Consider the following 18032-nt stretch of genomic DNA (forward strand, 5'->3'; position numbering starts at 1 on the left):
TGAAATGTGTTGTTTGCATTAACAACCAACGTACCTGAGGGTGTGCTGAAGGCAGCCCACAAGTGTCACCACACAGTCTGGCACCAATGTAGCATGCCCACAATTCTTAGCAGAACAGCACAGAACACAATAAAACAGACCACAACAAGCCCCGATCCTCCCTCTGACGCACACACAATCCTTTAACTCCAGGACAGGCTCGTTAGTGCTGATCTGAGGATATCTGACCCACCCCCACTTCAAAGTATACGATTATCTTCAGTTAATTCACTCCTGATGATCTCCTCCTCATAGATCTTTCACAAATTATTTTAAACTGGTTTCCGCCTCACACTCGATCCTTTCTTCAGCTGGTTCAGCATTCCAATCCATGCTCCGTCCGAGCGCTTCATTAAAGAGGACATAGATCATTTGCCGATATGGACCAAGAAATGGCAGATAAGAGTTTAAGAGTTGCACCTCGGTAGGTCAAGTGTAAAGAGATAGTACTCTGCTAAGGGCAAGAACCTTAACAGTGTTGATGAGCAGAGGGATCTCGGGGCCCAAGTTCATAGCTCCTTGAACGTGGCTAAACGGGTTAAAAGCGTGATTTAGAAGGCATACTGCTTGCCTTTAGTAGTTGAAGCATTGAGTTCAAAAGTCAGGAAGTTATGTTGCAGCTTTATAAAACTCTAGTTAGGTTGCACCTGGAGTATTGTAAACAGTTGGGGTCACCCTGTTATAGGAAGGATGGCGAGGATTTGGAGAGGGTGCAGAAGTCTACCAGGATGGTTTCAGAATTAGAGGGCATGTGAACAAACTTGGGTTGTTTTCTCTAAAGCAGCAAAGACTAAGGGGAGATCTGATAGAGGTTTATAAGGTTATGGGAGGCATAGATAAGAGCCGACAGACAGTATCTTTTCCCAGGGATGAAATGTCTAATTTCAGAGGGCATGCATTTAAGGTGAGAGGGGGCAATTTTAAAGGGGATGTGAGGGGCAAGATTTTTTTTAAACACAAAGTGGTGGGTGCCTGGGATGGTGGTAGAGGCAGATATATTAGGGACTTTTAAGAACCGTTTGGAAAATGGAAGTATGTAGAAATTGTGCAAGAAGAGAGGTTAGCTTAGTTACCCATTTTAAACATTTCAGCAGCAACACTGTGGGCCAAAGGGCCTTTCCTTGCGCTACGTTCTATGATTCTAAACTTCTCCGATAAACACCCTCCTGTGTTGTGAGGAGAAGAGTACTGGCCTCTCTTTCTCTGTAAAGTCAAAGTGTGGGCGAAGGTCCAAGCTGCTGTCTTTGAAATCATGCAGAAAAATGCACACATTACGCCAATAAACCAACAGGAAGCAATTTATTTTTTTTTAAAGTGCTTTACCTACTGAGGATCTTCTACAACACCCAGTGCTTGCTAACAAAATCAGCAACAAGCACAGGCAGTTTGTGTTTCGTGTTTTGGGGCAGCATTGCTTCAAATTAAAATACACTGATATATTGCTAGATTCTTACAGACCCACCATGTATAAGGCAGCTTTTATTCATTTAGTCAACTTCCTCAAAATACAAGCATTTCTGTCAGAATATTTCATAGTACAACGACAGCAATATCATAGTGGTTCAGGCTGGCAAATGCAAAATTCAAGTACCTGTTCAAAGGTGAATAGTTTGTGTGCTCTTTGAGGCGCTATGTATATAGATATATATATTTCTTAAGAGATATAGATACAGAGATATCAAAGTGTACACAGTCACATTATGGACCATATAAAGCAGACGATACCAAACACATAAGCCGTTGCTTGATAGAACAATTGAGCTGTCTAGGTTTGCCACTTCTCCATCTGATCATCGGGTCCAGGTCATAGTCAGCCGCAGGGAGTTTTTGGATTAGCTATGTGCTCTAGAACCTGCCCACCTGAGAGCTGGGCAGGCAGCAATTTCCTGCTGAGGTACCACTCCAAGGAGTGACTACACCCCAGGGTTCTGAAAGAGGTGACTGAAGAGACTGTGGAGGAATTAGTAATGATCTTTCAAGAATCACTAGGTTCTGGAGTGGTTTAGGAGGATTGGAAAAATTGGAAATATCGTTCCACTTTTAGGAGGAGGGGAAGAAAGAAGAAAGGAAATTATAGGCCAGTTAGTCTGACCTCAGTGATTAGGAAGATGCTGGAAAAAAGTGCATTATTAAGGATGAGGTTCTGGGGTAGTTGGGGGCCCCTGATAAAATAGGCCAAATTCAGCATGGTTTCCTTAAGGCCTGACTAATCTGCTGGAATTGTTTGAGGAAATAACAAGTAGGATAGCCAAAGGAGTGTCAGTGGATGTTGCTTACCTGGATGTTCAGAAGGCCTTTGACAAGGTGTGCAGATGAGGCTGCTTAACAGGATAAGAACCCATGGTTTTGCAGAAAAGATACTAGCATCCATAGAGGATTGGGTGGGAATAGAAGGGGCCCTTTCTGGTTGGTTGCTGATGATTAGTGGTGTTTTGCAGGGTCTGTGTTGGGATCACTTCTTTCCACCTTATACATCTATGATTTGGATGGCGGGTTTGATGGCTTTGTGGACGATACAAAGATAGGTGGAGGGGCAGGTAGTGTTGAGGAAAGCAGGGAGTCTACAGATGGACATAGACAGATTGGGAGAATGGGAAAAGTGTGGGGAATTGTATGGTCATGCACTTTGGGAGAAGGAATAAAGCTTAGGCTATTTTCTAAATGAGGAGAAAAACTCGGAATGCAAAGGGTCTTGGGAGGCCTGGTGCAGGATTGCTGAAAGGTTATCTGACAGGTTAAGCTGACGGTAAGGAAGGCAAATGCAATGGGAGCATTCATTTTGATAGGACCAGAATATAAAAGCAAGGAAGTAATGCTGAGGCTTTATAAGGCATGGTCAGATTGCACTTGAAGTATTGTGAGCAGTTTTGGCCTCCTTATTTAGGAAAAGATGTGCTGGCATTGGAGAGGGCCCAGAGGAGGTTCACAGAAATGCTTCAGGGAATGAAAGGGTTAGTGAGGAGCTGTTGATAGCTCTGGGCCTGGCCTATACTTGCTGGAGTTTAGAAGGATGAGTGGAGGTGGAGTTGGGTGGAAGTCTCATAGGCCTGGACAGAGTGGATGTGGAGAGGATGTTTCCTATGGTGGGGGAGCCTAGGACCAGAGGACAGCCTCAGAATAGAGGGATGTCAATTTAGGACAGAAATCAGAAGGAATTTCTTTAGCCTAAGGGTGGTGAATTTGTGGAATTCATTGCCACAGACAACTATGGAGGCCTAATCACTGGGTATACTTACAGCAGAGGTTGCTAGGTTCTTGATTAGTCAGAGTGTCAAAGGTGATGGGGAGAAGGCAGGAGAATGGGATTGAGAGGGATAATAAATCAGCCATGTTGAAATGGTGCGGCAAACTCAATGGTCCATATGGTCTAATTCTGCTCCTATGTCTTAGGGTCTCATTGTCTTATGAGGGTAAAGATCAGCCCCATTTGGAAGAGTGTCCTGCGGGAACTGTGTGGATGGAGTGAAATGTGCCACTGTAAATGTGTGCCACGACTATCTTAACACAGTCAAACTTACGGCATAAAACAGATGTACAAGATGATAAATGGAAAGAGTGAACAGCTAGCCCCTTTTCTCCTTGGGCAGGAATGGCTAATACAAGGAGGCATCATTTTAAGGTGACTGGAGGAGAGTATAGGGGAGATATCAGAGACAGGTTTCTTTTTATACAGAAAGTGTTAAGTGTATGGAATACACTGCTGGGTGCGGGATAGAGTCAAATATATTAGGGGCTTTTAAGAGACTCTGAGATAGGCTCATGGGTGTAGGAAAATGGAGGGCTATGGCTGTGTAGGAAGGAAGGATTAGATTGATCGTGGATAGGATTATATAGTGTGGCACAGCATCGAGGGTCAAAGGGTTTAATTGTCCTATATTCTACGCTTTGAAATAGGACTAGGGGAACACTCTCAGAGCTGGCATTGACTAAATCGGCTGAACGGCCTCCTAGATGTAAGAGGAAGCTATGGCACCCAGAAAAAAATCCCAGGCAGTCACAGAGAGAATGTGCATATTCCAGAGAGAGGTGCTGGGATCATGACCCTCTGCGATCGAGACTGGTTAGAGGTGGCAACCCTAACAGTATTCCTGCTGGTTAAAAACCCTTAACCAGAGGGGAACAACAGAATGGCAGACAATCCAAAGTTACACTGTTTACTGCAGGTAATACAATTGTAGGGATATCTCCAGACCAAATGAATTGGCTTTCCTCATTGCAACTGGGATTTCCAAGTTAGCAACCGATCCGGACTCAACCTCACTATGCAACACAAAGAATTTATATTTAAAAAAATCCTGGATTCTTTTCCTTTGGAAACCTCCCTGAGTCTATAATGAATTATAGGCACCATGCAATATGTCCCATCATCTTTGGCCCAGGATAGCTGCTTCTTCAAGACTTGCCCTGTCAGGGGATGAGAACAAACTTGCTTTACTGACCCCTAACTGGGTCACATCCCAAGGCTACCTTGAGGTTCCACTGTGCAGAAGCTACCACCGGAATCCTGTGGGCAACACACCATTCGTTAAATAACTCATGACCTAACACACGGGTAAGGAAATGCATTCAGGTCGAGCAAGGGATATCCCAGAGAAACACACAGAACAAGGCACAGAGCCGCACATCTTCACCCAAATAATGACCTACTTACTATCACCAAAGGTTCTTGGCACTCTGATTTGCAATTTACCTCTCAGAGAGAAAGGAAGCACTTGTTACAAACCCAGATGTTCCAAAGATCATTACAACCATTGAAGTATTTCTAGTAGTGTTTATTTATTTAGATAACCAGAACGGAGTAGGACCTTTCAGCTCCTCGAGCTATGCTGTCCCAGGAACCACCTAATTAATCCTAACCTAATCACGGAACAATTTACAATGACCAATTAATCTACCGATATGTCTCTGGACTGTGGGAGGAAAAAGGACCACTTAAGAGAAAACGCACATGTTCCATGGGGAGGATGTACAGATGCTCCTTAAAGAGCAGCACTGGAATTGAACTCTGAACTCCAAAACCCCCAAGCTATAATAGCATTGCGCTGTTACACTGTCGTGTTGTAATGAGGAAACACCCTAGCCAGTTTACAGAGAGCAGATTCCTGCAAAGGGCAACGACTTAAATTGGGAGATAATTTGTTTCTTGTTTAAGATTAAAGGTTTGTTTTATTTGCCACACGTCCATAGGAACAGCTAGTGAAAAATGGCTTAAGGACAAGTTTTCTTGCTGTAAAACTCGAAGAGAACATCAAGTCCACTGACATTTTTGTGCCATTAATTCATCCACCACATTTTAAATCTACTGTGCATTCAGATACCGTGCATTTAAACTTGTGCACAGGAAAAAATAAATTTCTATTAATATTTTTGTGCCCTGACACAAGGGAGACTGCAGTCCTGATGAAGGGTCTTGGCACAAAATGTCGACAATTCAGTTAACAGAAGAATTTCTGCAGATACTGGAAATCTAGAGCAAACCACACAGAATGCTGCAGGAGCTCAGCAAGTCAGCACCATTTATAGCGGGGAATAAACAGTTGGTGTTTTGGCCTGAGACCCTTCATCAGGACCAGAAAAGAGGAGAAAGGAAGGGCAGAAGCCAGAATAAGAAGATGGAAGGGGAGGGGTAGGTGATAGGTGAGACCAGGCGAGGGGAAGGTGGGTGAGTGGGAGAGGGTGGATGGGGTAAGACACTGGGAGAGGATAACTGAGACCAGGCGAGGGGAAGGTGGGTGAGCAGGAGAGGGTGGATGGGGTAAGACACTGGGAGAGGATAACTGAGACCAGGCGAGGGGAAGGTGGGTGAGTGGGAGAGGGTGGATGGGGTAAGACACTGGGAGAGGATAACTGAGACCAGGCGAGGGGAAGGTGGGTGAGCGGGAGAGGGTGGATGGGGTAAGACACTGGGAGAGGATAACTGAGACCAGGCGAGGGGAAGGTGGGTGAGTGGGAGAGGGTGGATGGGGTAAGACACTGGGAGAGGATAACTGAGACCAGGCGAGGGGAAGGTGGGTGAGTGGGAGAGGGTGGATGGGGTAAGACACTGGGAGAGGATAACTGAGACCAGGCGAGGGGAAGGTGGGTGAGTGGGAGAGGGTGGATGGGGTAAGACACTGGGAGAGGATAACTGAGACCAGGCGAGGGGAAGGTGGGTGAGTGGGAGAGGGTGGATGGGGTAAGACACTGGGAGAGGATAACTGAGACCAGGCGAGGGGAAGGTGGGTGAGCGGGAGAGGGTGGATGGCGTAAGATAAGTGGGTGGGGAAGGGGGGAATGAAATGGGAAATGTGAGATAGGTGGAAGAAGTAAAAGGCTTAAGGAATCTGATAGGAGATGAGAGTGGACCATGGGAGAAAGGGAAGGAAGAGGGGAACCAGAGGAAGTAATGGACAGGTGAGAAGAAGAGAAGGGATGAGAGGCTAACCAGAATGGGGAATGAGGAGGGAGGGAAGAAATCAATGTTGGAGGAATGGTACAAATATCAAATTCTCCAACGTCCAGTAATTTCTTCCCTTCCCTCCTTCTCTCTTTTTGCATTCCCCATTCTGGTTATCCTCTCACCCCTTCTCTTCCCACCTGTGCCTTTCCTCCCTTCGGCGTCCCTCCTACATTGTCCTCTCCTATCAGATTCCTCCTTCTTCAGCCCTGACGTCTTCCACCCATCTCCTTCCAGCTTCTTTCTTCAACCCGACTTTCCATCCCACCTGCCACCTTCCCCCCACCCACCCAGCTTCTTATTATGCAACTTCCTTTCCAGTCCTGATGGAAGGGCTCAGCCCCAAACGTCGACTATTTACTACCCTCGAGAGATTCTGCCTGACCTGCTGAGTTCCTCCACCATTTTGTGTGTGCGTTGCTCAAGATTTCCAGCATCTGCAGAATGTCTTGTGTTTAACATCAGGACATAACCTGTTCCTTGTTGGCATTGGTGGCGGGTAATGAGGGACACAAGGAATTACTCCCTGCTGTTCTGGACACTATATTACCACAGAATATTTTACATACACCTTTAAGGGCAGACAGGGGGCTGCAGTTAATATCACATTTAAAAGACATTGCCTCCACCACAGCAGCACTCCCTCACTACTGCACTGACAGGCCAGAATAGATATTAAAGCAAGATTATTTACATAAATTTTTAAAAACGTAAACATGGCAAAAAGAACTAAAAATTCAACTCAATGAACACAAGAGACTCTGCAGATGCTGGAAATCCAGAGTAAAACGCTGGAGAAACACAGCAGGTCAGGCAGGCTCTATGGAGAAGAATAAATGGGACATTTCGGACCGAAACCCTTCATCAGGAAGGGGGAAGAAGCCAAAATAAGATGGGGGGAGGGGTGGGGGGGAAGAGTATAACCGAGAAGGTGGTAGGTGAAGTTGAGTGGGCGGGACAGGGGAGGATGAAGTGAGAAGCTGGGTGGTGATAGGTGGAAAAGAAATGAGCATCCACTTCCCTAATTTGGAACATAATCAAGTCCGCTCCACCATTCCATCAAGGCTGATTTATTATCCCTCTCAATCCTATTCTCCTGCCTTCTCCCTGTAACCATTAACACCCTGATTAATCATAAACCTATCAAGCTCCACCTTAAATATACCCAACGACTTGGCCTGCACATTCCCCACTTTGGCTTCCCTCTTACTTCTTCTCCTCACCTGCCTATCAACTCCAGCTGGTGGCTCTCTTCCCCCTCCTTTTCTCCCATGGTCCATTCTCCTCTCCTATCAGATTCCTTCTTCTTCAACCTTTATCTTTTCCACCTATCACCTCCCACTTCTCACTTCATTCTCCTCTTCCCCAAACACCTGGCTTCACCCATTACCTTCTAGCCTGTACTCCTTTACTCCCCCTACCTTTCCAGACCTGATATAGGGTCTTGGCCTGAAACGTCAGCTCTTTATTCCTCTCCATAGGACCTGATGAGTTCCTCCAGTATTTTGTGTATATTAACCTTAAATCAACTCAATAACTGCTGCTTCAAGGATGGTGGTGCCAAGGTTTGGGGGCTTAATGGATTCAAGTTCATAGACTCAGCAGCATTAAGGATTTAGGTGGTAGCTTGTGCACAGGGTCAGTTCAAGGCCCTTGGCTTACTCCATATATACTTCCATGGCTTTGCTGGGCAATGGGAGTCCAACGTACCCGTTCAGATGTCTCAGGTTGTCTGTTCCCAGGTAAGCCACCAGGAGCTCTGTACGGCGCTGGATCAGGTGTAAGATGTCCTCGGCAAGACTCTCCCTGCTGGTGTATCTCACTTTCTCAAAGTCAAAGATGTCCTTCAGGAAGAAGAGCACTTGTTCCTAAAAAAAAAAAAACAAAATAAGACGTTAGGTTTATGACCAACCCAGCTGGACATGATGAAGCCAAACTCAGGCTGGACCCATTCCAACATGTTTGTCCATGGCCTCCTCTACTGCCGTGATGAGGCCAAACTCAGGCAGGAGGAGCAACATCCCATTTTTTGTTTAGGTAGCCTCCAACCTTATGGCATGAACATCAATTTCCCACCCCTCCCCTTCGCTATTTTTCCAATCCCCATTCTAGTTCCCCTCTCACCTGTTCTCTTCTCTTCACCTCCCTCTGGTTTCCCTCCTCCTTCCTTTTCTTCCATGGTCCACTCTCCTCCTTTACCTCTCCCCACCATCGAGCACATCAACTAGGAGTGCTGTCACAAAAAAACCAGCTCTCCTTTACCCTCAACCATCAGGCTCCTGAATAAGTGTGGATAACTTTACTCACCTCGACACTGAACTGATTCCACAGCCTATGGACTCACTATCAAGGACTCTACAACTCATGTTCTTAGTATTATTACTTATTTACTGTGTTCATTATCGTTTGTTTTTCTTTTTGTATTTGCTCAATTTGTTGTCTCTTACACTTTGGTTGTTTGTCCTTGTTTGTGTGTAGTTTTTCCACTGACTATTGTATTTCCTTGTATCTACTGTGAATGCCCGCAAGAAAATGAATCTCAGAGTAGTATCATCATCATTATGTGCTTTGTCATATGACATGGGAAATCATGGTCTTCCATCAATCTTTAAAAACATGATTGTTCTTGGCAAATTTTTCTACAGAAGTACTTGGCCATTGCCGCCTTCTGGGCAGTGTCCTGGGTAGCAGGGTGGAGCTACGTCTCAACCAAAGGTGGCAGGTGCTGCTTCCCTCCCGTGAGCCTGCAGGTCACCCTCGGACAAGCTGCAGCACCTGCTTAGTCCCCCCGATCAGGGTCACGTGAAGCCACGGGCGCAGGTGGTGGAAGGTCGTACGAGCAGCTGGTGCAGATCACAAGTCCTGGTTATGCGGCACCATGGCAGACAATCTCTGGAGAGTATTGATAATAACTGGGGTTCATCATCTTGTATAGACACTGCCCAGAGTAGTATATGGTGACATGTGTGTACTCCGATAATAAGTTTACTTTGAACTTTGAATCCGATAAGTCATCATCCTGCTAGTCATCCCCTATCTAATGTCCTGCCCCACATTACACATCCAGGAAATTAAAAAACTTGCATACCTTAAAGAAACAGCACAAATCATAGAGGGAGTTCCTGGGTCCTAAGAACCCCCATGCCAAGACAGGGCTGATGTGCTCACAAACAGAGTAGAAATGTGCAATGAAGCCATTTGGCACCTGTCAAAGGACAACAAGGGAAACAACTAATGATTTGATTATAAAATAGAGACTCATTTCACACACGAAAACAAAAAATGCCCAATAAAACACTCATCAAAGCTGACAAGCCCAATTTGCTCTCTCAGGGTTAATCTTTGTGGAGACTGATCCTTTCCTGGTCCTGGATGTGAACTTAAGACCTAGATACAGAAGCAAACAGCATCACCAAGTCCATAAACCAGACTTCCAGTATCAAAGGACCCCCATCACCCAGGACATGCCCTTTTCTCATTGCTACCATCAGGGAGGAGGTACAGAAGCTTGAAGACACACACTCAAGGGTAAAAGTCCTTGACTGAGTGGATGTGGAGAGGATGTTTCCTATAGTGGGAGAGTCTAGGACTAGAGGACACAGTCTCAGAATAGAAAGGTGTCCTTTTAGTACAGGGATGAGGAGGAATTTCTTTGGCCAGAGAGTGGTGAGAATCTGTGGAATTCTTTGCCACAGGCAGCTATGGAGGTCAAGGCTTTATATATATTTAAGGCAGAGGGCCTAATTCTGCTCCTATATCGTGTGTGTGTGTGTGTGTGTGTGTGTGTGTGTGCGCACGCGCGCGCATGATTGATCCACCCCCATGCTTAACAGTTGGAGAGGTGTTCTTTTCATGAAATTCTGCACCCTTTTTTCTCCAAACATTGCTTTGCTCATTGCGGCCAAAAAGTTCTATTTTAACTTCATCAGTCCACAGGACTTGTTTTCAAAATGCATCAGGCTTGTTTAGATGTGCCTTTGAACCTTTTGAATAGAACATTTTGGCCGCAAAAATAGTGGGGAGGATCGATCATACTTTGGGCTTGTGTTGCAGCCAGTTGCACAGGGAACATTTACTGGTAGAGGGAAGAATGAATTCAATTAAATCCAGCAAATTCTGGAAGCAAACATCACACCATCTGTAAAAAAGCCAAAGATGAAAAGAGGATGGCTTCTACAACAGGATAATGAACCTAATCACACCTCAAAATCCACAATGGATTACCTCGAGGTGCAAGCTGAAGGTTTTGCCATGGCCCTCACAGTCCCCCAACCTAAACATCATCGAGAATCTGTGGATAACCCTCAAGAGAGCAGTGCATGCAAGACGGCCCAAGAATCTCACAGAACTAGAAGCCTTTTGCAAGGAAGAATGGGCAGAAATCCCTCAAACAAGAACTGAAAGACTCTTAGCTGGCTACAGAAAGCATTTACAAACTGTGATAGGTACTGCTATGCAGGGAGCCCAAACTTTTGCTTCAGGCCCTTATCCTTTTTTGTTATTTTGAAACTGTAAAAGATGGAAATAAAAAAGTTTTCTTGCTCAGATTATTAAAGAAATGCATCACCTTTACCTTTATGCCTTTTGGAAATCAGTTCATCTTTTACTCGCTTAGCTATTCACAGTAACAGAAATTTTGACCAGGGATTCCCAAACTTTTGCGTGCCACTGTATATATGTATGTATGTAAAGTCTGCAGAGAAAATAAACAGTTGACATTTTGGGCTAAACTTCGGGTTTATTCAGAACTGGTGACGAAAACTGCTTATTCCTCTTCACAGATACTGCCTGACCCACTGAGTTCCTCCAGTGTTTTGTGTGTGTTACTCTGGATTTCCAGCATCTGCAGAATCTCTTGTGCTTAGGATTTGATGCATTTAAGAGTTTTGGAGCTTGCTTGAGGACATGTTCGCTATGCCAGTGGTCCCTAACCACCGGGTGGTAGACCTGTACTGGGCCGCAAAGAATGTGCTATCGGGCAACGTGGAAACAGTATGATTTGTCGATATGAAACGATATGAGTCAACTGCACTTTTCCTCATTCCCTGTCACGCACTGTTGAACTTGAACGCATGCGAGGTCATTACGCACGCGAGGTCACCAGTGACCCAAGACGCAAATGACCCAAGACATGCAAAGGAATGGGTCTGTGACCCATTTGTGAATGTCCCCGGTGAATCATCCATGTCAGCGCGGGAAAAAGATCAACTCCTCGAGGTTGCAAATGACAGCGGGCTGAAAAGTACGTTTGACATAACATCTCTGCTGGCATTCTGGATCAAAGTCAAGGCTGAATATCCTGAGATAGCCACAAAAGCACTGAAAACATTGCTTCTATTTCCAACATCATATTTCTGCAAAGCGGAGTTTTCTGCAATGAAGGCAATAAAAACTAAATTGCGGAATAGACTGGACATAAGGAACCCCCTTCCAGTCTCGCTGTCTCCCATCACCCCTCGATAGGACCGTCTTGTTGCAGGGAAACAAGCCCAGGGCTCCCACTGATTCAGCGATATTGGTGTGTTGCAATGATTTTATATGTTCATACGGGGAAAATATGTGCCGTGTGTTTAATATCCAAACGTTACTTAAAATGTTATGATGCTATTGACTTATAACTGACATCATTATATTCATGCGAGGAAAATATGCGCTGTGTGTTTAATACTAAATTCGTTAGATAAGCCCTTTTAGAAATGAAATTGAGTGTATTAGCCACTTATAAGTGCCTTACAGTTGATTTATCACCTATATTCCGGTCGTGATTAACACCCTCCCCACCCGCCTCCCGACCCGGTCGGCCGGTCAGCAAGAATATTGTCAATATTAAACTGGTCCGCGGTGCAAAAAGGTTGGGGATCCCTGCGCGATGCCTCACTGCAAACCTCATCCAATATGGGTATTGTTGCAGAAACAGTCACACTTCCTTTATAACATAGAGCACTGGACAGCACAGCACAGCACAGGTCCTTCAGCCAGCAATGCTGTACCGAACCTTTTCCTTACTCCAAGATCAACTTAACCCTACTCTACCACATAGCCCTCCATTTTTTTGTCTGTGTGCCTATCAAAGAGTTTTCTTAAACGTCCGCAACGTGCCTGCCTCCCCTTGCAGGTGTTCCATGCACTCACCACCCTCTCTGTAAAAACCCTACATCTGACATTCCCCAATACTTTCCTCCAATCACCTTAAAGCAAGGTTTCCCAACTTGGGATCCATGGACCCAAGCTTAATGGTATTGGTCCGTGGCAGAAATCCCCGCCTTAAAGTTATGCCCCCTTGTGTCAGCAATTTCCACCCTGGGAAAAAACTCTGGCTGTCCACTCTATCAATGCCTCTTATCATCTTGTACACCTCGAACAAGTCACCTCTCATCTTCCTTCACTCCAAAGAGAAAAGCCCTGGCTCGCTCAATCTATTCTCATATGAAGCACTCTCCAATCAAGACAGCATTGTGATAAATTTCCTCTGCACCCACCCCAAAGCTTCCACATCCTTCCTATAATGAAGCAAGCAGAACCGAACACAATACTCCAAACGTGGTATAGAGCTGTAATGTTATCTCTTGTACTGTATTTGGCCTTGGCTGCATGCTCAGTTCAAATCCCGATTCCAATTCATTTACTCATCACGTATACTGTACATCGAAACAGAGAGTGAAATGCATCGTTTGTGTTAATAACCAATGTAACCAAACGATGTGCCGCCACACAATCCAATGCAAAAACAGGGCACATAGACCATGTTCAGCAGAACAACATGAGCAACAACCACCACCAAAACAACAGAAGCAAACTAAGACCCTTCTCCAGCCTCCCACCTACTCACTCACACAGAGACACGGGCCTCTCAACCCAGCACCGGCTACCTCTGGGCCTCTGACCTCCCATTCCTGGCCCTGGACTCTGGGCCTCCAACTTCCAAATTGATAACTCTCTCATCCAAAGATAGTTGACAGGCTCTGAAGATGAACTGGGTTTTCCTGATAATACTCTACAGTGTTGTATACACCCAACAACTAACTCCCAATAAAGGGTCTTATTTGGTTTTAACCTACTAGTTGTTACATTTGACCTTTGCTGCTCCAGTTGCCAACCACTCAGACCATGCTCTCTTCTCACTGCTGCTATCAGGAAGAAGGTACAGGAGCCTCAGGACCCACACCACCAGGCTCAGGAACAGTTATTACCCCCCAACCATCAGGCTCTTGAATCAAAGGGGATAATTTCACTCACCCCAACACTGAACTGTTTCCACAACCTATTAGATTAGATTAGATTATGAGGACACGCAGTCCTCTTTTATTGTCATTTAGTAATGCATGCATTAAGGAATGATACAATGGTTTTCCACTAACAAAAACCACATAATTATAACATATAGTTACAACAGTGCAAAGCAATACCGTAATTTGATAAGAACAGACCATAGCACGGTAAAAGTCTCAAAGTATGGACTCACTTTCAAGGACTCTTCATCTCATGTTCTTGATATTTATTGCTCAATTATTTATTATTATTTTGCTTTTTTTTTAGTTTCTTTGTACTTACTATGAACGCCCACAAGAAAAAGAATATGTTGATGTACTGCATTACTTTGATAATAAATTTACTTTGAACTTTAAGACTACAATCTTCAGCACACACAGATACCAGCCCAGTGGCAATTGGCATGTGTCAATGATGCCTACACAGGGATACTGTCAAACTCAATGTTGGGATTCAGCAATGGTTCATTGAGTGGTGAGGGCCTGAGGAATAACCACAGAGACGAAAGACAGTGAGGGACAGATCTGCTGTCTGATCTCACCTTCATCTGCTGTCTCTTCGTCTTCAGAACGGACCAACAGCTCGAAGCCACAGCCTGAAAGGAGAATACAAGTATGTTAGAGATAGGGACACAAGTAAGTTATTTAGCCTTGCTCTGCATTCAACAAGATCATAGCTCAACTTCTACTTAACCAATGGCTGAACCTCCACGGTCCTCTGGGCTGTAAAATTACAAGGCTTCAGCCCTGCCTGAGAGAAAAGGTTTCACTTCATTCAGTCCTCTTCCTGATTAATTTCTAGACCTAAACACAAGAGATTCTGCAGATATTGAAAATTTTGAGCAGGTACACAGCACTTCGTAATCCATTTGGGTAGCCTCCAACCTGACAGTATGAATTTTGATTTCCTCAATTCCCAGTAATCTCTCCCCCTCCCTTCTTTTAGTATTCCTCATTCTGGTTATCCTCTCTCCCCTTCTCTTCTCCTCACCCGCCCATCACCTCTCTTCTCTGGTGCCCTTCCCCTTCTTCCACAGTCCATTGTCCTTTCCAATCAGATTCCTTTTTCTTCAGCCTTTTACCTCTTTCACTTATCACCTCTCACTTCATACCCCCTCCCCACCACCCACCTTACCCCTCACCCAGTTTCACCTATCACCTGCCAGCCTATACTCGTTGCCCATCTCCTCACTTCTTTATTCTGGCTTCTTCCCCCTTCCTTTCCAGTCCCGATGAAGGACAACAGCCCGAGATGCCAACTGTTTATTCCTCTCCATCGATAATGACTGACCTGCTAAGTTCTTCCAGCATTTTGTGTGTGTTGCTCATTTCTAGACTTGGCAGCTAGGTGAAACATTCCCCCACCACTCCGCTCTATCCCTGTCAAGCCCTCGAGGAATTTTGTATGCTTCAGTGATGCCAGGGAACAGATGCACTGAACTTCTCAATCCCTCCACTGTGGGAAATCTTCACTGCACACCATACAAAGCAAATATATCCTTGTTTGATAAGCTGAAGAAAACCTATACACTCAGTCAATACAATCAATGACTGATCTGGCTGTGGACTCTGCACTTTCCTCATAAATCTTAATTCCCCTGCTATGTAAAAATTTACGCACCTAAATGTGAACCTACGCATCATCTAGAGGACTTGAAAAATTAGCAAGATGTTCACACCCCACCTAGCAGGAGGGGAATTAAAGCTAAGTTCAAGTTGTGGAGTTGTACTGTACAGAAACAGGCCCTTCATTCCATCATGTTCAAGCTGAGCTTTGTGCCCAGAAACACTAATCCCATTTGCTGCATTGGGTCCTTATGCTTTGCCTTGTCTATGACTGTCTAGCTGCTTCCTAAAAATGCTTTCTAGATCCTAATCTGATTTTTGATCACCTCCTTTAGCAGTGCATTCCAGATACCATCCAGACAGCAATTCAGAATCAGGTTTAATATCACCAGCACTTGTCATGAAATTTGCCTCTGATGGTAGCAATGAGAACAAGGCATGACCTGGATGATGGGGGTCCTTAATGATGGACGCCAGCTTTTTGAGGCATTACTCCTTGAAGATGTCCTGGATGCTATGGACAGCAGTGCCCATGATGGAGCTGACTAACTTTACAAGTCTCTACAGCTTACATAAATCCCGCGCAGTAGCACACTGCCCTCTCCTCCCCCGAGTACCAGACAGTGATGCAGCCGGGTAGAATGCTCCCCATGGTACATCTGTATAAATTTTGCGAGTGTTTTTGGGCACACCAACTCTCCTCAAACTCCGAATGAAATATAACGGCTGCCATGCCTTATTTGTAGCTGTATCGATACATTGATTGAAGAGATTAGGTTTTTATTCTTTGGAGCACAGAAGGTTGAGGGGGGACTTGATAGAGGTATTTAAAATTATGAGGGGGATAGATAGAGTTGACGTGGATAGGCTTTTTCCATTGAGAGTGGGGGAGATTCAAACAAGAGGACATGAGTTGAGAGTTAAAGGGCAAAAGTTTAGGGGTAACACGAGGGGGAACTTCTTTACTCAGAGAGTGGTAGCTGTGTGGAACGAGCTTCCAGCAGAAGTGGTTGAGGCAGGTTCTATGTTGTCGTTTAAAGTTAAATTGGACAGCTATATGGACAGGAAAGGAATGGAGGGTTATGGGCTGAGTGCAGGTCGGTGGGACTAGGTGAGAGTAAGAGTTCGGCACGGACTAGAAGGGCCGAGATGGCCTGTTTCCGTGCTGTAATTGTTCTATGGTTATTGGATACAAGATAGATTCTCAGAGATATTAACATCCAGAGACTTTGAAATGGCTCACTTTTTCCTCTTCTGATCCCTCTATGAGGACTGGTATGTGTTCCCTCATCTAACCCTTTCTGAAATCCACAATCAACTCTTTGGTCTTACTGATGTTGAGTGCAAGATTGTTGCTGCGACACCACTCACCCAGCTGATCCATCTTGCTCCTGTACACTCCCTTGTCACCGCCTGAAATTCTGCCAACACTGGTTGTATCATCAGCAAGTTTGTAGATGACATTTGAGCTGTGGCTAGCCATACAATCGTGAATGTTGAGAGAGTAGAACAGTGGGCTAAGCATATATCCCTGACGCAGTGTTGATTTTCAGCGAACTGGAGATGTTATTTACGATCCGCACAGATTGTGACCTTCTGGTTAGAAAGCCAAGAATCCAGTTGTGGGGGGGGGGGGGGTGTATGGAGGCCCACGTTTTGGAGCTTTTCGATTAGAACTGTAGGAATGATTGTGTTAAACGCCTAGTAGCAGTCAATTAACAGCATACTGACACAGGTATCTGTTATGTGCAGGGGTGCGGCACGGAAGGCAAGATGACTGGGGATTCTTCATTGCTGCAGCCTTCCTCCACCTTCATTGTCATTGTGACATGGCATCATCTTCCATCAGCTCCACTGCTGAGGTCTTGGTTGGCTCGCTCTTCATCTGGAACCTCCCATTTGACCTTACCGACATGGTTGGCCCTACCAGGAGCTAAACTCCAGTTGGCATCACTCCTCTCCACCATGACAGGGTGAAGATCCTCAGAGAAGACTGACCAAATATGCTGACTTTAGGAGGGTGGGTCACGCAGATTTTCACAAAGACAACTACAAGTGGGGTGTAAATACTGACCAAAAATGCCCAAGGTCCCTGAAAGAATATTAAAACAAAAGATTTGAGGGCTTCAGTTAAAGACCCAAATTGTCTCTCCCTATGTTGATTGCGCTGCTGTATGAAGGCTAGTGTTTTCAGTAACCCCAGCCAACCCTACAGATGACTCTCAGTTCCCCTGACCTTGTGCAACTGAGCCAATCGATTGCAAGAACAACGGTGGTAATGGGGCCTAGCTGGCTATCCCAGCGTGCCTATTTTAAACAATTCTCTGATTCCCAAACGGGTGCTGTTTCCAAAACTAATATTTTGAGAACAGATTTCTTCAATGTGGTAATTCTATTCAAGGATCATTGCCGCTGACAACTATGGAGACCAAGTCATTGGGTATATTTAAACAGGAGGTTGATAAGTTCTTGATTAGTCAAAAGTGTCAAATGTTTTGGGAAGAAGGAAGGGGAACGGGGTTGAAAGAGATAATAAATCAGGCAGAGCAGAATCGGTGGCCCAAATGGTCTAATTTGCTCCCATGTCTTATTGCCTTATTTTAATTCTGGCTCCAGTCAGATTTATTAGGTGTTATTTTGCTAAATCTGCTCACATGACGACCAGTGCTAACATTAGTGTCCGGCTGAGATCTTCCTTGGTCCCTGAACTGGAGGCAATCAAG

General features: G+C 45.0%; 1 protein-coding gene across 5 annotated transcripts in view; it reads right to left on the reverse strand.

The window, feature by feature from the left end:
- Positions 1-1361: 1361 nt before the first annotated feature.
- miga1 (mitoguardin 1) overlaps positions 1362-18032 on the reverse strand; it is a 138292-nt gene continuing 121621 nt past the window's right edge. For 4 of the 5 annotated variants that reach the window (XM_072273332.1, XM_072273336.1, XM_072273331.1 and 1 more), the window contains exons 14-16: positions 14286-14339; positions 9564-9680; positions 6784-8343 (exon numbers count right to left, since the gene is read on the reverse strand). In XM_072273332.1, the coding sequence (XP_072129433.1) occupies positions 8134-8343; positions 9564-9680; positions 14286-14339 (381 nt within the window). In that variant the 3' untranslated portion in view covers positions 6784-8133. Of the gene's footprint in view, positions 4444-6783; positions 8344-9563; positions 9681-14285; positions 14340-18032 lie in introns of those variants that run through there. The other variant, XM_072273333.1, reaches the window with a different exon arrangement.

This window comes from Mobula birostris, chromosome 12 (genome assembly GCF_030028105.1).
Source record: "Mobula birostris isolate sMobBir1 chromosome 12, sMobBir1.hap1, whole genome shotgun sequence".
NCBI classification, from domain to species: domain Eukaryota; kingdom Metazoa; phylum Chordata; class Chondrichthyes; order Myliobatiformes; family Myliobatidae; genus Mobula; species Mobula birostris.